Raw genomic sequence first — 23,875 nt, 5'->3', positions numbered from 1 at the left:
GGATGGGAGGGCAGGGAGGAGCGCTGCCCCCGGAGCTCTGTGCGGACCGTGCTCGGGTGGGGACAGCGCCCACCAGGGAGACACGCCCACCAGGGCCACGCCCACAGCCACACCCATTGCTATGGACACGCCCAGCTCATAACCACGCCCACTGCGCGCCCCACCCTGAGCGCCAGGCCACGCCTCCTGTCAGCCACGCCCCTGGTCACGCCCCTCCCGGCGGAGCCACGCCCCCGGTAGAGTCACGCCCCCCGATAGAGCCACGCCCCCAGCCCGTCCCCACACTCGCCCCATTCCATGGCCTCAGCCTCTCTAGCCACGCCCACACGCCATGGCCCCGCCCCTAGCCACACCCCCGCTCTGCGCCCCGCCCCCGCGCTGCCGGAAGTTCCACCCCGGAGCGGCGCGTCACTTCCGCCCGCTCGGTGCGCACCCCCATCATGGCGGCGCCCTGCGGCTCCTCGCAGCTCCCGCCGGCCGAGCCGCCGCTCCGCGTCCCCAAGATGGAGGTGCTGTCGCCGGGCTCGCCGGGCGCGCTCAGCGACGGCAACCCCAGCCTGTCCGACCCCTCCACGCCCAGCGGCGCCTCCCCGCTAGGTGCGGGGCCGGCGGCCGGCGGGGCCGCGCTGGGCGCCCGCGGCGGGGCCTCGCCCTCCGTCTCCTTCTCGCCCGGCGGCGCCGCCGCCGCTGCCGCGGCCGCCGCCTGCCGCGGGATGTCCTGGACGCCGGCGGAGACCAACGCGCTGATCGCCGTGTGGGGCAACGAGCGGCTGGTGGAGGCGCGGTACCAGCAGCTGGAGGGTGCGGGCACCGTGTTCGGCAGCAAGGCGCCCGGGCCCGCCATGTACGAGCGCGTCTCCCGCGCCCTGGCCGAGCTGGGCTACGAGCGCACCCCGTCCCAGTGCCGGGAGCGCATCAAGGTACCCCGGGCGGGCGGCGGCGCGGCCCGGGGCGGGAGGGAGGGCCGAGGGTCCCCGTGCTCGGCCGCCCGCCTGCGGCTGGGTGAGCTCCGGGGGTGCGCTGTGGTCAGTCCCCCGGAGAGGTGTTCTCCGGAGCATTCTTTGGTTCTGGTGTGGGGCACCGTGTGCCAGGAGTTCAGTCCCTTCAGCATCTGTCCTGAGCGTCCTTTGGCGCTTGCTGTGGGCATCCTCCCGGCTCAGCCTGTGCCAAACCCCTGGGTTTGGGGGCACCGTGTCCCCAGGGCTTGGCCTTTCGGGGTCTCCATGCTGCGGTTTTCTGGAGCACTCTTTGGTGCGGTTGTCGCCAGGACTGAGCCCAGCCCTTGCCCTGGCTGCAGTGTATTCGTCCCATTCCCTGGCTCAGCAGCCTGGCTCCCTGTGGGTCCGTTGGCCTCTCCTGGGTGCCATGTCCTCTGGGTTCCTCTTTGCACCCGTAGCCTCCAGCAGCACCTTTGGGACACGGGCACTGTGTCCCATGGGTTCAGTTCCTCTGGTGTGGGTGAGCTGTGGCAGCATCCTGTGGCTCTGAGTGGGCAGGGACACAGCATCCCAGTTGTTTGTGTCCTCTCACGGGGACAGCCCCAGCAGGATCCTTGCCCTGGGTTTTTGGGGCACCACATCCCTTGGGTTTTCTCCTTTGGCCCCAGACGCTGTGGGCATCATGGTTGGCTCTGTCCCCTCACATGTACTCCAGCGTTCTCTGTCCATGAGGGGCTGGCACTGGCACTCCTGGGGCCCCCTTGGGAAAATGGGGCTCCCAATTTCCCCAGAAACAAGGGGTGGCTCTGGTTGCTCTTGCACTCCTGGCTCTGTCCTTTGCTGTTGAGTTGTTTTGTAGATTGCTTCCATGGCTCAACAGGAAGGTGCTGCAGCTTCACAGACCTCTTGAGTAATTGATAATCAACTCTATGGGCTGTATTTTTCAGAGGGGTCTTTCCATTTCCATCGTTCCCTGGGAAAAAAGGGCTGGGTTTGGTGCCCAGTTTGGGAGCAGTTGCTCCTTGTGTCCTGCTTTTGCAGAGAGGAGATATTTGGATGGTGTGGAAATCGCTGTGGGGTTTGAGTATATAAATGTGGATGATGTTTGGGAGGGTGAATTCCATGCTCTGATCTCTCTCTGGCACTGATTTCCCCTTTGCTGACCCACTGGGCTCCTGCAGCCACTTCAAGTGCTGTTGGATTGAAAAATGAACGTGTTGTTATTGCTGGAGCTCAGTGAGCTGGTTGTTTCTCCTTTTCTCTTCCCTTAAATACACCTGTGCTAGCCCAGCTGGGCTGGGGCTGTCCAGGTGTGTACACCTGGGCTGCCTTTGATTTGCAAAATACATGGAATAAGGGATGCTGCAGCATCAGGAATGCCTGTGAGTGAGAGATTTCAACTTCGATCCCTGTCGATTAGAACAGCCTGTCCCCGAAATAGATACTCAAAACAAACCCACTTTCTATAGAAGTTTTGGGTTCTCAATGTATTTTCCCCATGTCTGTGTATTTGCTGCTCAGGGATCTTTTTCTCATGAACACATCCAAGTATTCTTGGAGAGGAACATTGCTGCAGTGTGAACTTTATTGGAGTCCCTCGTTTTCCTGGTAGTTTTCAAGGTGCTTGTTGCTTGAATCAGCTCTTCTGCAAAGCTGTGTGCTTTGCCAGAGGCAGATGCATGATGGAAGAGCTCCTTGAGGTGGTTTGGCTTTGGGTTTTGGGGTGTGAAAGGAGTCAATGCAGTGACTCTTCAGGCCCCCAGACCCAGCTTTGGCTGCAGCTCTGGGCAATACTGGCAGGCTGTGAGGAGTCATCTCGCTGTTGGAACAGCCCAGAACTGTTTGTTTGGGTTTCAGCAGTGCTGTTGGATGGACCTGATTGCAGGAGCATTTTGGTGACTCCCAGCACTTTGAGCTCCTTGCAGCTGAGGACTGTCGCACTTTCCCTTCAGGAGTGAGGCTTGAACATGTCTTTGCCACTGAAATGTTCAAGCTTGGAAGAAACCACTCCTCAAGCAGCAGTAAAAGAGCTCAAGGCTAATATTTATCACAAAGGGTAGCTCCTGACAGACTTGTTAGATGTTTCTAGATTGGAGTACATCTGGGTGGGCTCTCCTTCAACACTGCAATGCCTAGTTGGAAGGGAGTTATCCATGTTTCATCCATTTGCAGTCCTGTGCACAGGTTGGTCCCTCCCCAGGCTGTCTGCAGGAGAGGAATGGCCAGTTGAAAGCCCTTGTGTCTGGTACCCTACACACGAGCTTTTGCATACCCTGGATCCCCACAGTGAGGGTCTTCCTCAACACAGTCATCTGGAGGGGCAAAAAATGTGGCTTTTCTGAAGCATTTGGGCTCTCAGTGGGTTTTTGCCTGGAACTGCTGGGAAATGAGTGCTTGTTGAAAGCTGGAAGTCCTCCTGGGTGCCAGGAATTTACCTTGTTACAGGGATAGTTGTGGTAGGTGTTGCCAACCCTAAAATTCCAGTTTTTGTAGGATTCCAGGCAGGATTGGCTGCTTGACTCTTTGATGCTCCACCACAAACAAAAGTCACTTCTGGATGTGGAGGGGTCATGCATGGATCCCTCTGAGAGACAGAGCAGGAGGGTTGTCGTGTGCTGTGGGAACAAGAGGAGGACATGGACACTTCATAATCCTCCACACTGAAAACAGAACTGGGGAGATGGTAATGAAGGAGCACATGGCTGCATTGTTCTATTTATTACCCAGAATGTTCTGTGCTTCCATGATTTTGGAGGATACTTAATGCCCATCAGGAGACAGTAACATGAGGCTTTACTGCTGGATAATAAATGGCGCTTCAAGCATTCCAGGTTCAATTGGTTTTATAAATGCATTTTAGATAAGGACACAGTACTGCTTTCCTTTGGAACACCTGCCTTCCCTGGACACAGCCAAATCTTGAGTCTCAACAGCCAGTTGAGCTGGAAAGGGGCAAGTCAGCTTGTAAGCAGAGGGTTTTGCAGTTGTGTGGCATGGATGCATTCTCTCTTAATTCAAACAGGGTGCGCAGAAAGGTCCCACTGCAGATCTTTGCCCATCTCTCACCATCTGCATGTGCTTTTCTGCACATCAGCAGCTGGAATGAAGCTGCTGTCAGGTTGGAGCTGCTCTGGAAGGGTCTGTTTCAAATTTAGGGATTCACATGTAACCGTTCCAGCAGCTTTTCCTTTGGAAAGAGACCTTGAGTCCGACTTGGTGGCTCTGAGGTAGGCGGCTTGGGGAGTTTCACAGCTGGGAGCTACAGGAAGAATGGAACATCTTGATTTCTTCGTGTTGCATTCCCAGAAAAACTCCTGTGCACCGTAGTGTCCTCATCCTGAGAAGTCATGTTGTATCCTTAATCCTTGCTTGTTCAGTGACACTCTCTGTCCTTCTCATCCAGCCCTTTCCTATTCCCTATGTTTTTGAGCAAGGTTTTAGCCTGGTTTGTCTATCCTGAAACTCATCACCTTCCCACAGCTGCATATGGAGAGCTTTTTAGCTTTCAGGTTTGACCTTAGGGACAGGGTTTTAAGGCAGGTGATGGATTATGTGGCCAAACCCTTTCCAGCCTTGCTGGGATCCTATGCCCTGCACCAGGCAATGCTGTTTTCACCAGGCAGCAGGAGGCTTGCTGGGTATACAAGCATGGGAAAATGAGCCCTTGCCTTATGCTGTGAAGCTTTTGTGTGAAGGCCATACAGTTGGAGATCACATTCCATAGGGTGCAAGGAGCATATTCCATAGGTAGGCTGGAACATCTTCATTTCATCCTCTTCCAGCCTTCCCAGGTGGCTGCAGTGACAGGAGATGCTCTGGGAAAACACAGGTGAACTCAGGTGTTGCAGTTGGAGCTGTGCGAGTCAAGGGGCATTTTCAGGCAATAAAGGCTTGTTTTGTTTTAAAGGAATGTTTTTGAAATAATGGGCTCCAATTGTTTCTTCAATACCAGATTTTAGGGGGGGGTTTTAAACCCATGGGAAAATTTCTGCTTCTGTTGCTTTCATCTGCATGGAAGGTGGAATCAAAGACTCATCCTGCTGATGGCACATTGCTCAGCTGGGCTGAGAATGTTTCAGGGCTGGAAATCCTCTGGCTGTGGGTGCAGCTGGAGAGCCTTTCCCCAGCACAGACAAATCCCTTCTTAGAAGTTGCTGTTAAAACTAATTTGGGGGCATTTTTAATATTTCATTTCTTCAGCTACTGCAGAAGTGTGAGTTCTGCTTTTACTTTGCCTTTCCCAGAGTCAATGCCAACCCATTGATTCAAAGAGAAGCAGCTCCAACATCTTAACTCCTGACTGCAGGAATTCCCGAGTATCACTGCCAATCCAGTTCTGCTGTTGTTTTTTTCTGTTCCTAGCGACCACCTCCTCTCCCCAGATGGATTACTGGAGCTTTTGGCTGTGTTGTGGTTATCCACAAAAGTAATTTATTTTTCAAAGGCAAAATAAATACCTTGAAGATGCTGGTTCAGTGTTTGGAAAGAACATAGGCAAAAAGAGTAGATGGGAGTGCCACAAACCCACATGAAATGGGAAGGGATGGAAAATTACACCTATCAGCTGTTGGTATTTCTTGCTTTAAGCAACACTAACGTAATGATGGCAGGGTTTGTTTGTAAGGGAACTGTGGTTTTAGCTGCTTTGTGATGTAAACAATCTGTTTGTAAATCTTGCATGGAGTTGTTTTTCAAGGCAGGAAAAGCTGCTCCAACAAAGCTGTCTGGGGAGCAATGCTTGCTGTGATCTAGTGTGACCTGCTGGACGTTACAGGATTTCAACCAGAATTCCATCCTTGGGTCCAATACCATGGAGTGGAGTGGCTGTATTTGTAATTCAGAGATCTCAAAGGATGGAGCATTGGTGCATTTCATAGCAACCAGCCAACCATCCACCTTCAAAGCAACTTTGCCTTTGATTTGAGCTGACAAGAAAGATGGAGAGGGACTTCTTACAAGGGCCTGGAGTGGCAGAGTAAGTGGGAATGTCTTCCCAGTGACAGGGCAGGGCTAGCTTGGATATTAGGAAATGTTCTTCACTGTGAGGGTGTTGAAGCCCTCTCACAGGTTGCCCAGAGAAGCTGTGGCTGCCCCATCCCTGGAAGTGTCCAAGGTCAGCTGGACAGGGCTTGGAGCAGGCTGGAATAGTGGAAGGTGTCCCTGTGCATGGCAGGAGGGTTGGAACGCGATGATCTTTAAGGTCGCTTCCAACCCAATTCCATGATTCTGGGTTTCTATTTCTTTTGAATGTGATTTATCTTTATCTTGAGTTTATCTCAGTCCCAGTTCCCCATCCCAGTAACTCCCTGGGCTGTGATGTGTGCAGGTGTTCAAGTTACCTCTCATTCTTCCCTTGGCTTAAATAGATTCAGATGTGCTGGGTTTTCCAGGCTGGGCTGGTTTTTGCCATTCCTTGAATCCTTCCCAGCAGCCCAGCTTCTCACTGGAGAATCTCATGTGCACTAGTAGGTGGGAGCATCTTTCTGCTTACATTCATAGCTGGGAAAAATAAGTTCTTCCGTGACAAAAGCAGATTTATTAGTTTCAATCCTTTGTGGGGCTGCGGCAGAGGAGCATTTCTGGGACATGAGTGTCATGTGGAATGAACCCTCTTGCATTTGCTCTCAGCCAGGGTATTTGCAGAGCACTGTTGTGCCAAAAGAATCTGGCTTGACTTGCACATGCATGACAAGTGTCTTTACAATCCAGTGGCTTCTGCAGCCATGTTGTGTGTCTATGATATCTGATCTGATCATTCTGGTGTCCCTGGGCCATCATCCACTGCTCGTTCCATGGGTGCAGAACGATTCCCAGAGGGAGCTGAGAGTGAGCTGGTAGGTTGTCTTGTTGAGACAGAAACAGTCGATGGTCAGGAACTCGTTGCAGGAGGACAGAGTTGCTAAACTTGAGCATTAAATGTCATTTAGGGAGATTTGTGAACATTAAATCCCAGATTGGGCACACAAAATTTTTTCCTGTAGTACTCTCTGACTATGGAGGACTTGGGAAGATATTAAAAATCCTCCTGATTCTTGCACTCTGCTTCAAGTGCTGTCACAGATTCCTGGTTACCTCCCTCTTGCTGAGTGTATAAATTTGGGGGCCAAGCAGACAATGCTTTCTGGACTGCTGTTGGGGTTCTGAGCTAAGCAAAACCACCACACTGCTGTGTTACCAAACCTTTAGTGGTGAAAACTGAGGTTCAAGCCACTTTTGGTATTTCAATTCCTGCTTTTCCCATGGATTTAGAGATTGATCTCCCCGGTAATGTTTCCTTGGCACAGCTGAAGTGGTGTGGACCTTCCTCTAGAAACCACAGAATCACACAGTGCTGGGACAGTGTTGGATGTCAAGTTTTGTAGTGTTCTGAACTAAGCAAGCCATGTCCCTTGTGGTGCTGCCCATGTTGATGCTTTCTGCTGCTTCACTGAAGCTCATTTTGGAGAGGACTGTTTTCCCTCCCACCTATGGAATGGAAGCTGCTCTTCCACTGCTGGATAGGCTTGTGGTCTCACTCCATTCAAGAGTGAGGTCCAGCAGGGATTTGAGTCTGTGATCTCTTGAGGCTTGCACAGACGTGACTTCTTGAGTACATCTTGGACCTCTTTTCATCCAGGCTGATGCAGTTTGGATTTTCCTTAAAAGTCTGGTTTTGTGAGTGGTGTAATGATGTTTGTCCTGATCACAGTAGATGCAAGACACTTCAAGTTTGATTATTGGAATGAGCTTGTTTCTGCAGGCAAGATAACCTTCTCAGGTGTGGCCTTCAGTGCTCCAAAGTAAGAAACGTTTGAACAGCTCGTGCCAGGAGCAGGTTGAACCTTACTCAGGCATCTCATCCATTCAGGCTGGATATCAGAAGGTTCTTCCCCCAGAGGGTAGTTGGGTACTGACACAGGCTCTGCAGGGAATGGTCATGGCCCTGACCCAGCCAGAGCTCCAGGAGCATTTGGGCAACACCCTCAGACACAGGGTGGGATTGTTAAAGTGTCTGTGCAGAGCAGGAGTTGGACTGGATGATCCTTGTAGGTCTCTTCCAACTTGGGATATTCTGTGATTCTATGATCTCTGCAAGCTGAGCTCTGTCTGGAGGACCATCAACCCCATCTAAACTCTACAAAGTCATTGACTTGGTGGGTCTGGAGGAAGGTTTTACTTCTCTGCCTTCTCAAGCTCTAACAAGTTCCTAGTCTTTTCATCCAGTGCTGGTTCAAGAAAACCAGCAGCTCAGAGCGTCAAGAAGTAGAGGTGCCTAGCCGCCAGCCTTTCTGTGGGCTGTGCTGGAGTCTCCTCTCTGGGGTCTGGCTCAATTAGCAACAAATCCCTGAGAAGGGTCTGAGTATTCTCAGCATTCTGATAGCAGCAGCCAGTGGAGCATCTTCCCAGGTAGCTGTTTTGAGCCTGCAGCACTGTGGGGTCTGTTGTCGCAGCACCACATGTCACTGGTTTCCTTACCCTGGTGGTACACAGCCAGTTAAACCCCAGCTTTGTTCCCTCTAGGCTGATGGCAAAGTGCTCTCTCATGGGGACTGACCTCTGCAATTGGCTGTGGCACTTCTGTAAATAATTCCTGTCCAGGCAAGAGCTATTATATTTAATTGTGATTTAGAAGTTGGCAGCGGTGACTGTGAGGTTATGTTCAGTTCCAGCTCTCACTAACAAAAACCTGTGTCTGCCCTGCCTCGACTGACATCCCTACCTGTGTCTGCCAGGGTGCTTTGTTTCTTCATTGTCCAGAGAGAGCTCTGGTGGTTCTTATCTCAATCAAGACAATCAGCTTGTCTCTATTTACCTCCCCACCCTTCTCCCCTCAGGGCATTCCCATCACTTTTCTTCTGTGCTGGAGCCAAACCCCTCAGGAAATCCTTTTGTGTTCAGGTATGTTGGGATACAGCTAAGGCCCTGCTCTTTGGTGTAGAGAGTAATTCACTGTGACAACTGGTGTGTCCCCAGTGCAGTGCTCGGGCAGATGTGCAGCCAGCTGTGGGGCTGGAGCCTTTGCAGGCTGGGCTGCATCAGCTGCTGGGACCCACACTGAGCTCTCAGGGGCCTGTGTGAGTGCAGGGCTCTCGTGTTCTGCAGAGGGGCATTCTGATTTGGTTCCTCATGCTGGAGACACGTTGATGTCATCAGCTGCCTTCCTGCAGTGGTGTGTGGCTCTCCCAAGAGTTTGAGGTGCTGCTCTTCTTTTGTTTTGGATAAACTACAGAAATGGGGCTTGTTGAGGCAATACACTGTGTAACTCTCGTGTTCTCCTGCCTTGCCTTTTAGCTTTTAACCTAAAAGTTTGTGAGCTGGTGCTATTGCACAGATTTGTTTCCTTCTGCTCTCAGGAACCTGAGAATGGATTCAAGACCTTTCACTGTCCCCTACAACCACTCCAGGCTTCAAAAGCTGTTTCTTTTGTCCCAGTGTAGTTTCATCTTGTGTTGCCTGTAGGTATCCTGGCGTGATGAAGGAGGGTGCTGTTTGACACTGCTGTTCTTAATTCAAGATATAAAGCTGAGTGCTCCCCTCCATTAACTAAAAGAGTGTCTTTGAAGCTGAGTGTTGTGCTAAGTGGTGCTCTGGGATGTCAGGACCCCTTTAGGCTGCTAGCAATTAATCAGCTTAAATAGATGAATGTGGACACAGCCATAGGCCACCAAACTGCTCTGCAGAGCCCGTAGCTTCTCCCTGAGTAAGAGCATGTCTCAGAGCAGGGATCTGGAATTCCCTGTGTTGAACCACCTCAGGTTATATATAAAAAGCTTGCTGTGGTCTGGTTCTCCCTCATCTTATTTTTTTGCTGGAAGGAGGACCATGTCTACAGCCTTCCTAAAGTTGTTCCCTAAGGTTTTTCTCATCCTCATCCTGCAGTTCCTGCAGAGCTCCAGGTTCTTCGGTGGCTTCACTTGTAGAGATGAGGACTCATGAGTTAGAAATGGTGAGAAAATCCACATTGAGCTTTGTGACTGTCTCCTCCTTTGGTTTTCCTAATTATAAATTAAGCGGGGATAATATGTGTTCGTGTTGCAGGCAGTGTTGCAGAGCAATAAGCAAAAGCCTCGGTCTCTTCCAGTCTGAGCAGTCACTGGGCAGTGATCAGGTCTGTTTTCAGTTCCTTGTCCTAAATTTCCTGCTTTCTGTATGTGTATCAATATGTGTATGTGCACTTTAGGAACCACGGAGCAGGAGTTGAGCTGGACACCGGGAGGAGTAGAGGAGGTGCGTAAGAAAAAAGCAGATCTTAGATCTTGGAGATCAGAATCACCTGGTGAGAGAAAGGTTAAGGATTATAAAATGTCCAGGTTTGCTGAGGTCAGAGCAATTATTTAGGTCTTGCCAGGCTCTTTGAAGAAGAGATGCCTGTGGGCTTTCATGAAACGGGGCTGACTCATGGTACTTGGAGGGAGCATCACAAAAAGTTGCAGGGACTGCACATTGGAGACACTGGGTAGAGCCTCCAAGAAAGAAGAGCTAGCAGGAATCTTAGTTCTCCAGCACACAAGACTAAGGAGCCACCAGCTTCTTGCCCACAGGCCTTTTGGTGCTTTGGAAAGCCCTCAATTTGATATTATCTCCCTCAAATTTAAGGTTAACTGGTTCCAGATGTGGAGGTAGCACAGCCAGGTGAGCGGGGATAATATGTGTTCGTGTTGCAGGCAGTACCCCTAAAAGTATCTTGACGTTTAAGAATAATGAGCTCTATTAATGAACACTGTTGCTCATTTATTTTCATCCACCTTCCTGTGTTGCTCCCTTTAGTTTTTCTGCTAGTCTGCATTGACTTGCTACTAAATTATAGTAAAATAAACTGGATTGCATCCTGACTGAAATAATTAATTACTACAAGGCTACAACCCAGTGTGGGATCCTCCATGACCCCTTTGGTGGGGAGAGGTGTTTGAAGCACATGCTGAAAATAGAGTGTGAAAATAAAGTGGTTGTGGGTGTCGGGCATTCCCAGAGGCCTTGGCCAAGAGTAGGGATGCTTTGGAAACAGTTTGTTTCACTTGAAGGCTGCTAATAAATTCAGCTGGAGGCTCTAAATCCAGGTTTAGCTTTGATGGATAAGCTGGGGCAGATACAAGAACTGGGATTTGGGAAATATATTTTTTAAAAATCTAACTTGGGTGGATTTTAGAAAGAGTTTGGGAGTGAAAAGACTTTGCCCTTATCATTCAGTGAGATTTGAGCTAAAAGGAGAGAAATTGCGCTGAGAAAACTGAATTCTGACCACCAAATCTGTACCCCAGCTGAGGGAACCCTCTTTGCACCAGCGAATACCAACAGGTCTCTAGGCTGGGTTTTGGTTCTAGGTTGCCATAGCAGGTTGTTTTCCACCCTGCTCACAGACAGAAACTTAAAATGTGCTGATGTCCATGTTTATCTTGAGGTAGTTGTGGCAAAAGTGGGAAGGGTTCCACCTTAAGCTGTGGAATAACTGGTGCCTGTTGCTGCCTCTGTGTTTATATGGGTTATTTTTTTATTTTGTGTTATATTCGTGTGTTTTTGTTTAAAACAGCGGGGTAATACTGACTTGCTGCTTAGCGGTTTTGCTTCTGCCCCCAGGGCTCTGAATCTCAGGAGGAAACTGGTTAGAAATGTATCCCTTTGCTGCTGATGCTGTTAAACCAGTGTGTGAGGAGCATTAGGTAGGTTCCAGCTGTCTGGAGTTTTAAAAGTTCCTTTCTTTGGGGGGAAAAAACAGGTAATTTTTGTAATGATATGTCCATTACAGTCCTCCTGCAGAAAGCAAGGTAACAGGATTCGCTCTTCCCAAATCAATGCCTCTCTTGCCTTCCAGAGGCAGCTTTGCCATTCAAATTAGAACCTCAGCAATCTGATAAATTAAATTTTTTAAAATTAATGTTTTCTAGCACTTTACCAGTCTGAAAAAAAAAGTAAAGTCCAGCAAACCTGGGGTGCATCATCTTTCAAAATTAGAGCAGTGGTAGAATTAAAACCACACTGAGGGTTGTGTAGAAAGCTTTAGTTTTTTTACCCCCAAACAGTTGTCTTTTGCTCCAGATTAGGGGGAAAACATGGATTGAGCTGTAGGCTTTTAGAGCAGCAATGAAGTGGCTTAGCCATTGGTGTGGGATGTCAAAGGGATCACCAAAAGTGGGTGAGGCTTTGGCACCTGTGGGGGAGGTTTTGCCCCAGCTCTGTGTGAGAGGCTGCTCAGACCAAGCCACCTCAGTGCTGTTACTTACTTGATGCTTGATGTCAAAGTCTGGGAACTGGGAGTATTATTGATTTGACCTCTTTTAAATTTCAGCAGCTTCACAAGAGACAGAGTGAGTTAGTAAGGAATGCAAAAATATGTAAGTAATATATATTTTCCTAGCTGAATAGCTTAGGCATATCCATTTTGTACCTTGTGTCTTCTTACCAGAGTAAGGAAGGTTGGACTGTCTTTGCTTTGGGGGAAAACTTTCTCTTTTCCTTTCTCTCTCCTCCCTGCTTCCCCCTCTCCAAGCTGTGGGCACAACATCAGCTCTGCTTTCTCCTTCTCGTAGTAGGTGTGCATTTTCCTGGCTGATTGGTGTCTCTGACTGGGGGGCTCTTGGTATTTTTATTTTATTTTTTTCCCTGTATCCATAGCAGATCCAGGAATTATTAATTATTTTTAAGTGGGAAAGAGAATAAATCACCTAAGTTAAATCTGAGGACTCTGTAGGTGCTACACAACTTGTCCTGTGTCATAGATGTTAACGCTAAGCGAGAATGTTGGATATATATGATGCTTCCTGGTGGGTGTAGATTAATTTGCGAGCATTGCTCATGAGTGTGGGGCAAATATGACCAGCACAAATAACTCCCAAAACCCTAAACTCTGTGTGTGTGACTGTGTGTGAGTGCCTGTGTGCTCATCCAGCCCCACACCCCCGACTGACCTGCTTTTCTCTCTCAGACCCTCCGCAGGTGCTACAGCCGCGTGAAGGAGCACGGCGTGGGGAAGAGGAAAAGCAGCTACACGTTTGAACAGCTGGAGCAGGTGTTTGGGCAGGGAGGATGGGATTCCCAGCCCTGCCAGCCCGTCCTCATCAACAGCAGTGGCTTGTACCAGGAGCTGGAGTCGGACGGCAGCACCATGGAGGAATACTCTCAGGAGGACTGGGGAAACCACAGTCAGGATCTTCACTGCTACCAGACCGGCGAGCAGGAATTGGGTAAGAAATCCCATCTTGGCACTTCTCCATCCTTGGATTTGACCTGTGCTCGTAGCTGTCTCACACATACATATCTCAGTACCAACTTCCATCACCCGGACAGAATGTGCTCACAATGCTAAACACATCCTTGGGGAGAAGAAGGACAGAAATTCCTCAATTAATCAAAAGCAAACCATGGCTCTTGAAGTACTTTAGGATCAGGACTGGAGTTTGAAGAGCTCGGCAGGAGGAGAGCAGGGTTGTGTGGCCAGAAACAGTGGAGGTGACACCTTCACTGTCTCTCCTACCACTCTGTTTTGCTTTCCCTCATGGGGTCTGAGAGATTTTCCTCTTTCAGCGGTACCTGGGTGTTACCATTCAAACACCATTTGCTGAAATCGTGAACAAGACTTCAACCTGCTGCTGGCAACACTGACAACTGTAAAAAATGTTGCTCTTTGTATATACTGTGATATATTGGTATTAAACATATCCATATGTTTATATCCAGAGATGTGGCCTTTCTTAAATGTAAAAACAGCAAGCAAGCTCACACTTGAGGTTTGAGACCTAAACCAAACACCTCCACATGCTTTTCTTGCCTGAATTACTGCTGTCTCTGCCTAAAAGTCAATATTTTAATTAATTTGGAGGTTTAATTGTTGCTTGTGGCTTTTTGAAATTTGTTAAGTGGATCAAGGTATCACATTTTTGATAGCAAACACATTTCAGTTTCAGCAGTTCTGGGAAGAAGTGGGTTTCTTCAGGCATGTTTCTCTCAAGTTCTTCTGCTAAGGGTGTGTGTTCCTCCCTTGCCTGGGCAGGGCTTTTTCACAGCAGAAGCTTTAAGTTGATCAGATCCAATGAAGACACAGGTGAAGAAGGTGAATGGGATAAAGGCTTTTTTCCCCCCATTTGTAGGATGAAGGAGGGAGAGGAGGTGCAGTTGGGTATCTGTACACATCTGTGTTTGGGGGACTGGTGAGTCAGGATGCTTTGAAAGAGCCTTAGATCGCAGTTTAATGTTAAAATTTGCAAGTTGGCTGTTAACCGCGTTCCAGTTCCTCAGACTTCTTCCCTGGGGGATTTAAAAGTCAGAAATATGTGGGAGAGAAACAGTGGGGAGAAGAAAACGTTACAAAACGTATGTAAATGATGGCTAATTCTGTCTGGTATGGCTCGTTCTGGTGAGTCAAGCTGGGATCTCCTGGTTTGTCACCAGTTTCGGGGACGTTTGCGTGCGCTTGGGCTGACGATGCCCTTCACGCTCAGAAGTTGTGAGCAAAGCACTTGGCACACAACCTCTGAATTGAACACAGATGCAGCTCTGCTGCTGCTTCCTCCTGAAATGTGCCATTGGAAGCAGAATTGCTTTTTCTTATTTTTTTTTTTTCTCTTGAAACAATGTAGTTAGCGATTCAGGCGATGTGTGGTTTAATAGCAGGGATTGGAGCCTTGTCCGTGAAAGGTTTTGCACTTGCAGAGAGATTGAGATCTTAGCTGACCACATCTCTTCCAAGTTAAAGAAAAACCCAGTCAATTACAGAGGGTGTGGGAGCTGGAGCTGTCTCGTGCAGAGCTCCAGCAGACTGCCTGGCTTAGGAAGCAATTCAGATTTAATTTTTATTTAATTTCAGCCTCTTAAAAAAAAAAAGCCCAAAGAACATCATTTAAAATATAATTATGTGTTGGAATTTTACCTTTCAGATGAAATGCCTACCACGAAAAGAACATTAAAGATAAAACAGGAATCTTCAGAAGACACGCAGTAAGTAATTTATGAATGTTTTACCCTGGAATGTATTTCCCTGGGGATGTTGTGCAGGAGGGGAGGATATTTGAAACTTCTGTTTATAATTATAAATACATTGTGCAAGACTATTCATACAGTTGAATCTGCTTTATGCATTATTCCCATTACCTCAGAACAGCTGAAAAGCTTCACAACTCTGTTTCTCCTTGGCTTTGCCATTCAGCAAGCGAAATGAGACTTACTACGTGGATGTAAGGACTTAAACCATGGATAAAATCCACAAGAAAAGCTCCTTTCCTTGGTGGGAAGGCATGCCAAAGCTTGGAAGTTTCTTATTTTAATTTTTATAACTCTCCAGACCTTACTTGTAACCTTTTGGCCGGGTTTAATCTAACAAACACTGGAGCCTTTTGAATGCTTTGAGCATGCGAATCTCCCTTGCCTTTCCAACAATAACACAGAGCATTCCCAAAAATGAAAGAAATTGTGCTGTATTTACACCATCCAGGGCTGCTTTCTGCCAGCCTTTAGGGGGGGTTGTGGATCTGTCTGCAGTGGAATTTTGCCACAGCATCCAGACCCTTCGGGGTGATTCCACACAGGAGCTCCCACACCAGTGGGTTGTAGTGTCCTGGGGTTTTCCATGGTGGAAAATGAGCTGCTGTAGGGTAGGAGGTCACCAGCACTGGGAACAGCATCAGAACATCCCTGATGAGTCATATAACAGAGGCTTTGTACTGTAACTCAATGAAAAAAAGGCCTCTAAAAATTTTAATAAGTAAAAATAGAAATAATTTTAAAATAAAATAACTTAGGAAAAATAAAAATAAAAATAATTATGAAATAAAAATATTTAACAAGAAGCTTCCATGGCAGTGGTGTAGCTTTGTCAGACTTCTCACTTCAGGTGAATTTGGCTATTCACATAGCCAAATATCTCTTTTCTTCACATGGAGTAAATTCAGTTTAACAACTCAGGGAGAACCTGGAGAAAAATAACTTTTTTCAGTATAAACATTCTTACTGCCTCTTTGAACAGTTTCTTGGTGCTGTTCTGGGGTAATTTTACCTTTAAGGAGTTGCAAGGCAAATAATCCTGAATTTTCTGAGGTGGAGACTTGGACCACCTGAATCCTCTCTTCTGAGTTTTGATGTGCACATGAACAGCTGAATTAGATTTTGGTAAATGAGACCTTTCAGAGTTTTATGTTCATTTTTTACCCCCAAATTCCCTCTAAAATGCACTGGAGTCTCTGAACTCTGGGGCATTCTTTGAAGTGTGCCAGCGATAAACTCATCCTACGTGCAGAGTGGAAGCACAGATCATTTTCCAACACACAGATTTGCTGAAAGCTGCTTTTCCCCTTGTCTCTGAGGAGAAGGAACTCAGAAACTCTGACTCAGTAGGTTAAAAACAGTCAGAAGAAGCATGGCTGATACAAAGATAAGCTGGGTATTTATTTATTATCTTGAAAAAAAATTTAATCTAAAAGCCACAGTAGATAAATAGTTGCCAAACTCTTTCACCTCTTTGCACAGCATTTAAAAATGCAGATAGCCTAGTTCAAAGTCGGGTTCATCTGCCTTCTTGGTCAAGATTTTCAGCAGAAATTATCTCCAGAAATTGTTCAAATTCTGGTGCAACTTGGGGTGTGCTTCTGGACATAGAGACCCAGAATTCTAGTATGGTTTGAGTTGGAAGGGACTTTAAAAGCTCATCTCATTCCCTGCCCTGCCATGGGCAGGGACACCTTCCACTATCCCATGTTGCTCTAAGGCCTGTCCAGCCTGGACTTGGGCACTTCCAGGGATCCAGGGACAGCCACAGCTTCCCTGGGCACCTGGTGCCAGGGCCTGCCCACCCTCCCAGGGTGTGGAGGGCCCTGGCACTTCCTAATATCCCATCTATCCCTACCCTCTGGCAGTGGGAAGCCATTCCCCCTTATCCTGTCCCTCCAACCCTTGTCTGCAGTCCCTCTCCATCTCTCCGGAGCCCCTTTGGGCACTGGCAGAGGCTCTAAGCTCTCCCCAGAGCCTTTTCTTCTCCAGATGAACACCCCCAGCTCTCCCAGCCTGGATCCAGAGCAGAGGAGCTCCAGCCCTTGGAGCATCTCCATGGCCTCCTCTGGACTCTCTCCAGCAGCTCCAGGTCCTTCCTGTGCTGGGAGCCTCAAGCTGGAGGCAGCTGTGCAGGTGGGATCTCCCCTGAGCAGGGCAGAGGGGCAGAATCCTCCCCTCCCCTGCTGCCCAGGCTGGGGGATCAGCCCAGCACAGGGAGGGTTCTGGGCCAGGGCATGTCCAGCTCTCACCCAGCAGCACCCCAAGGGCTTCTCCCAGGGCTGCTCTCCATCCCTTCATCCCCTTCATGGATTGATCCTGGGGGTTGCCCTGACCACGTGCAGCACCTGTCTTTGAGAGTAGGTTGAACCTCATGAGGTTCCTCAAGGCCACTGCTTGAGCTTCTCCAAGTCCTTCTAGATTCCATTCCATCCAGAAATCGGGGTGTGGCAGTGCTGGTCTCTAAGCAGGTGGATATACCACAACACGTGGATCTTCAAAGCACTATACAAACACCAGCTGGTGCCTCACCCTGCAGAGCCACAGCAATGCTGGAGTAATACTTGTGCTATTTAGTTGTTCTCATAACAACTAAAGGCAGATTTTTGCTATTAGCTCATGTAGCCAAGTGCTAGGGGAAGAGGAATGGATATGAGCAAAGGAGAAAGCAAGGGATAGGGAATGTCTGGACCAGGTTCCCCAAGTACCAATTAATAAATGTGGTTGGGTGAAGGAGGGCTGGGTGAGGATAAGGTGTAACAGAGCCCCAGAACACTGAAAGGGCTGGGGAGAAGTGAGTTATAAATCTGGGTGGAAAAAAGGCCAATTGCTAATGGTCCTGCAGGGATTTAGTGGACATCCTGTGGACAGCTTTTAGTTACAGCATGTGTGTGACCTGTTTGGGTGTCAGAGGGCAGATATCCCATCTCCTCTGAACTTCCCAGCAATGTGAGACAGCACAGCTGCCCCCCACTGAGGCAGCATGTCTCCAAGTGACATGGAGAGAGCCATGGGCTCCTCTGGTAGGGCATGGTAAAGGTGCTCCAAAGGCCAGAGCTCCTCTGCTCTGGAGCCAGGCTGGGAGAGCTGGGGCTGTTCACCTGGAGAAGAAAAGGTTCCAGGGAGACCTTAGAGCCTCCTCCAGTGCCTAAAGGGGCTTCAGGAGAGATGGAGAGGAACTGGGTACAAGGGATGGAGGGACAGGACACAGGGAATGGCTTCCCACTGCCAAAGGGCAGTGATAGATGGGATATTACAAAGTGCCAGGGCTTTCCACACCCTGTGAGGATGGGGAGGCCCTGGCACAGGGTGCCCAGAGAAGCTGTGGCTGCCCCTGGATCCCCAGAAGTGTCCAAGGCCAGGTTGGACAGGGCTTGGAGCAACGTGGGATAGTGGAAGGTATCCCTGCCCATGGCAGGGGTGGGAATGAAATGAGCTTTTAAGGTCCCTTCCAGGCCAAAATATCCTGTGACATACAAGGACTTCCCACCTTTATTTTTGACAATATAAGAAGCAAAGGGCAATAGATAACCTGTGTCCATATCTTGTCCTTCATCAGCATCCTCCTTCCCCATGTTGGCTCTGCTGCTGCCTGCCCTTGGCTGCTGTCTCCAAATAAAATGTTATAAAAATTGAAATACTACCTAGAGACTTTGAGAAGTGATTTGGTTCACTGTCGGTGTTGGGAGGATGAACTAGAGAAAGCTTGTGAATCTTCACTGAAAGCAGCTGTTCTCTGGGCCCTTTGAAGTCTGCTTGGTTTGGAAACAGCGCCTTAGAACAAATTTGCGCCTACTCTTGTCTCAAGTCTTTCCTCATTTGAATTGCAAAAGCTTCCAAGGAGGAAGAAATGCAGATCCCAGACTCCAGCAGGGAGGTGATGGTTTGAGTATGGAGGAAAATCCAGCTCTAGGGCACCTTCTGCAGCTGAAAAGTGAGATTGTCCTGAGACACATGACAGGTTAAACCCCCTGCTCAGCTCCCATTTTCCTCTTGAGAAATGAGTCATATTAACAATATAAGTAAAGCAAATACATAAGTGTATATTTCATAAATCATTTTATATAGTTAAATGAATGAAAATTAAATTTGAAATTTATAAACAATTAAATAATACAGATTTTTTCTGCTTATGATACCTCTGCTTGGCCAAGTCCTGGGTAGAGTCTGGGAAGGCAAAGCTCAGCCAAGTCATTGTGTCCTGCCACAGGCAAGAAGATGCTAAACCTGAAAAGCAAAACTCCTTAAAATTGTCTTTCCCTATTTTCCTCTGTGCTGGAAGTGGTGGGTTCCCTGTGGAAAGCCCTTCTCTGTCTGCTGCCGAAGCTCTCCTCTCATGCAATGATTCCCATTCCCTGCAGGAGCAGTCGGAGTGACTAATGCAGCCAAGCTTCGGCTCTGGATTGCGCCGAGCTAAACCAAGCACAGTATTTATAGTGCAGTTAATAAAGGTGGGGGCTTTGCTTTCAGTTCCTCACTCTGTTCCTCAGCTGTTGAATGAAAACCTGCCCACGCCATGCTCTCCTGTCTTTCCTTGGGAAGGGAATAACCGGAGCTCAGCTGCCGTCAGGAGTCGAGCATGTGTGGCAGTGCTGAGCCACCGTGCTGTGCTACAACACTGCCCTGTCCCCTTGTCTGTCCTACCCCCTTGTGCCTGGAAGGTAAACTTGCACTTCCAAAAGCCTCAGAACAACATTTTCCAAGCATGGCAAAGCATCAGGGAAGCTTTGAATCGGTATTGCCACAGTGTTTACGTGTCAGTAGAAATGGATTTGGGGTAAACATGCATTCTTCTTGCCCTGGAATTCTCTCTGTTGCTGCTGGACAGTGGAACTGACTCCTCAGGAATGACTTGCAGTAAGAAACAGGACTTTGGTGCTGATGGAACTAGTGTTTTTAAGAACCCCTGGCACACATAGGGCTCTGCTTGTCCAGCCAGTCCCTCCTCGGCACTCTAGAAACTCAGTTACACTCCAGTCGTGGTAGAAATGCACTTCCCAAAATGTTTTTTAAGGGCTTTTCAGGGAACTTCTGGCATGGCTGGTGCTGCAAGACAGGTGAGATAGATGAGGTGGTGATGGATGTGGTCCCACAGTCGCTGTGAGGAGGGAGCTCTCCCAACCTGGATGCTCAGAAACCCTTGGGGGGGTTTGGACACCGCAGGTGAGATTTGCAGGTGGTGTGCACCAACCATCACACATCAAACCAGAGCTCTGTGTCCTGAGCCCAGTGCCCTCAGCCTGCTCCAGAGGTGCTCCATCACCTGCAGGACAGCCAGCAGCTGGAGAACCTTCCCAGAATCATGTGCGTTGTAGTTAGACCTGTAAAGGGAGCTTTTTTGGGATGAAAGGCTCTGAGATGGGGCCTCTCCAGCACCACAGGAAGGCTCTGCAGCTCCCAGTCCAGTTTTCTTTGAACCCCTAGATACGTTATGATGAAAAAAGGACCTGCTCCCCACAGGGATTTATTGGGCAGGAATGCATCTGTTGGAGGCAGCCTTGGCTGTGAGGTGTCACACCAGCTCTGACTTGGAGGTCTTTGTGTGTCCCTCACCAGTCTGATGCTGAGCTCCATGGGGAAGCTGTTAGGAAAGGCTGGTTTTACAGAGTTTAAGTGATCCTGAGGAACCTGCAGGAGGAGGGAAGTTTGCATGTGCCCTGCAGAAGAAAAAGTGTCACCTGGTACAACATGTCCTCCCAGTGGGGTGTGGAAGGAGAAAAAATCCTCTTGGAAGTGCAGTGACCTTCACAGTTCAGCTTTCCAGATGTGACACAGTGGATAAAAGGAAGGAGAGCTGCATGGAAAGACCTTTTACATCCCATTTGTTGGACCAAGAGAGATTTCTTTGTTAGCAAACGAGTTGCACTATCTTCCTACAGCTTTGATTATAGGACAATAACTTCCCAAATTAGGAGTTCTTCCTACCAGCTAATTACACCCTAACAGTCTCATTTATCCTGGAGGAAGCTGTTCCAGCTCACTGCAGGTGCACGCGGATGCTCTCGCCTGATGTAAACCCTTCTCTGAAACCTCGCTGCTGGGAGTGAAAACAATTCTCTGGGAGCGTGGGGATTTCTTTATTGGCTATCCAGAGGGATTCCTGCTGTCCATTCTGCAGCATCCAGGATGTGTCTGGGAGCATCTTCTGCTCCAGGGGGTTGGGCACTTGAGCTGTGTTTCTACCCCAGCGCTGGGACAGAGCCCGTCAGTGTGACTTCATACACTCATTGGGGTTTTTACAATTACAGTCTTGTTTGCTGGTATTAATTTTGGGATAACAGTGAGGCCAGAAGTGTTGTGAGTGGTAGTTGTGAGTTCAGGATGCAGCACGTGGACCACATGCCGATGGAAGGCCAGGGTTGTAAAGGATGACCCAGTAGTTATTTGTGTATTTATATGTGTATTTATTTAGCAGTGCTGGATACGTGCTTCCTTAGAGTTGCTTTGATATCAGGAGGAGTTTGGGTTGGGTTTGTTTGGTTTTGCCAAGATTAATTTAAAAAAGTCCTCATCAGGGGATTGTTATAACCCATAAACTGCCCCTGCAATGTATATAATAGTAAGAAAAATCAGCCAAGAAAACTGATTTGGATTAACTTTTTCTGAAGGTTGGTGCATTCGCTGGGCAAGTTTTTCAGCTGTGATGCCTTTATCCTTCTCTCCCTGTTTCTTAATTTCCAGGAAGCGCGACGTCATGCAGAACATTATGCAAATCTTGGAGTCGGTCCAGTTGAAGTGGGAGCTGTTTCAGAGCTGGACGGACTTCTCCAGGCTCCACCTTTCTAACAAACTGGCCATTTTCGGCATCGGGTACAACACCCGCTGGAAGGAGGATATCCGTTACCACTACGCAGAGATCAGCTCCCAGGTGCCCCTCGGCAAGCGGCTCCGAGAATATTTCAACTCGGAAAAACCGGAGGGCAGGGTGATCATGACCCGAGTACAGAAAATGAACTGGAAAAACGTTTATTACAAATTTCTGGAGATCACCATCAGCGAAGCCAGATGCTTGGAGCTGCACATGGAGATCGACTGGATTCCCATCGCTCACTCCAAACCCACCGGAGGGAACGTGGTGCAGTATTTATTACCAGGAGGGATCCCAAAAAGCCCTGGTCTGTACGCTATTGGATATGAGGAGTGCCACGAGAAGCTCCCCTCGCCGCTGGCCGAGCACCGGGCACCCGACCCCAGCAATGAGACTCCAGGGGAGCTCGAGGTCCCCTCGCCACAGGCCTCCCTTCGGGTGGATATGGAATCTGCCCGGATTATCTACTGTTACCTTGGCATCGCCGAGGTTCGGACTCTCCAGCAGTGCCTGTTTTTACACTTCCAGGCAAACACCAAAACCTTCAGCAAAGATTGGGTCGGGATCAATGCCTTTTTATCTCAGAACTGCGTCGTAGAGCCCGGTGTCTCACCCAAATCCATCTACATCAAATTTGTGGAAGTGGAGAGGGATTTTCTGTCTGCCGGCTCTTTGGTAGAGTGCCTGGAAAAAGCCATCGGGTACCCCTTAAAATTTAACAACTGAGTCTCGTCCTTCATAAGGATCAGGGCTTTCCGCCCCATTTTCCATCTCACTCGGATCCTGTCCGTTCACATCCGGGCACGTTGGACTTTGCCGCCTGGAAGCGCGTTTGGGGTGCGCAGAGGCTCGCGGGGCGCTTCCCCCACGCCGCGCCCGGCTCTGGCCGGACCGGCCGGTTCCCCAGCGGAGCGGCGTGGCGAGGAGCGGCGCCCGGCCACTGAGACGACTGTCGGTACATTCCACATGGGACAAGCTCGTATACACGGTGTTTTCATACAGAAACTGAGGGTTTGGTCTTTCCTTTATTCCACGGTGTCTCATTTGGATGCATCCGTCTCTAAGTGTTACTATGGATCTGACTCAATAAGCAATAGATAACGGCGAGGGAAACCCCGACTCCCGGCCCGGGGACTGTTTTTCAAAGCCACCCTTAGATATCTTGTATATAATTTAGAACTTCACTTTTTTCACCATTGAGTGTTCTCCTCTCTCCAAACAGTGTTGCCTGCAAAGACTTTGGGTTCCGTGACGTATTCCACATCCTTAGTAGCGTTGCCATATCTGCTTTTATTTTATTTTATTTTTTTAACATTAAAATAATTCCTGGCCTTTTTATTTTTACTTTATTTTTTCTTTTTAATTTCCCCCTATTTTTCTCTTTTTTGGTCTTTTTTTATAATTATTTTTCTCTTATTTCTTTCATTTTTCTTTTATTTTTCTTTATTCCTCTTTTTTTTATCTTATTTTTAATCTTTCCTTTTCTGTTTTTTTAATTTATCATTTTCTTTCCGTTTTTTCCTTTTCCTCCTTTTAATTTTATTTTTCTTATTATTTTTATTTTCACTTTTTACCCTTTTTATTGTCTATTCTTTTTTCTCCTTTAGTTTTCTTTTTCTTTTCTTTTTTTTTTTTTTTTTCTTAAATCTACTTCCAAAACTCTCTGTGAGAATAACCTGGCAGCTGGGAAAACCGATGATTGTTTTTACTTGTTTTCTTGTCGACCCATTGCTTATGGATACAATCAAAGCTGTGAGAAGGGGAAGGTGGGGAGGGGGAGGGAGGGGGAGGGGGGTGGGGGAGGACAAAAGCATTTATGCCTTTGCAGCGTGTTCTGGTCCACCCGGAGCCACCAGGGCTGGTGGGTTTTATTTCCTGGAGCTCATCCATCGGTGACGTTGTGACATACGATGAATGTGTCTGTCCCAATAAAATCAGACAAACACGTACAGGCTTTACACACATCCTTCTCCTTCTCTGCGGGAATTTGGGGAGGGGCTCAGCTTTTCCCCGTGGATATTCCCATCAGGGATTCGTTCCTGGAGTTGCTTGCTTTTTTTGTGTGGGGTGAGCACCGCCAGAGTCAGTTGCATTCCCTGCAGAAGCGCTCAGAGTCCTTGGAGAAGTGAGGATCACTGCCCATCTGGGAGTTGGCATCGCCTTTGGATGTAGTTGAGCC

The 23,875-nt window shown here is 48.4% G+C and overlaps 1 protein-coding gene across 1 annotated transcript; it reads left to right on the top strand.

Annotated features, from left to right (window-relative positions):
* The first annotated feature begins 429 nt into the window (after positions 1–429).
* On the top strand, positions 430–23,645 carry MSANTD2 (Myb/SANT DNA binding domain containing 2). Its single transcript, XM_085081590.1, has 4 exons — positions 430–920; positions 12,838–13,096; positions 14,786–14,846; positions 21,570–23,645. Exons 1-4 carry the CDS (start codon positions 441–443, stop codon positions 22,420–22,422), a joined length of 1,653 nt encoding a protein of 550 aa, XP_084937716.1. The 5' UTR covers positions 430–440; the 3' UTR covers positions 22,423–23,645.
* The last annotated feature ends 230 nt before the right edge of the window (positions 23,646–23,875 follow it).

This window comes from Lichenostomus cassidix, chromosome 24, assembly GCF_008360975.1.
Source record: "Lichenostomus cassidix isolate B80296 chromosome 24, HeHo_3.0, whole genome shotgun sequence".
NCBI classification, from domain to species: Eukaryota; Metazoa; Chordata; class Aves; order Passeriformes; family Meliphagidae; genus Lichenostomus; species Lichenostomus cassidix.
Note: the sequence above shows the minus strand (reverse complement) of the source record. Positions and strands in the feature narration are given on the sequence as shown.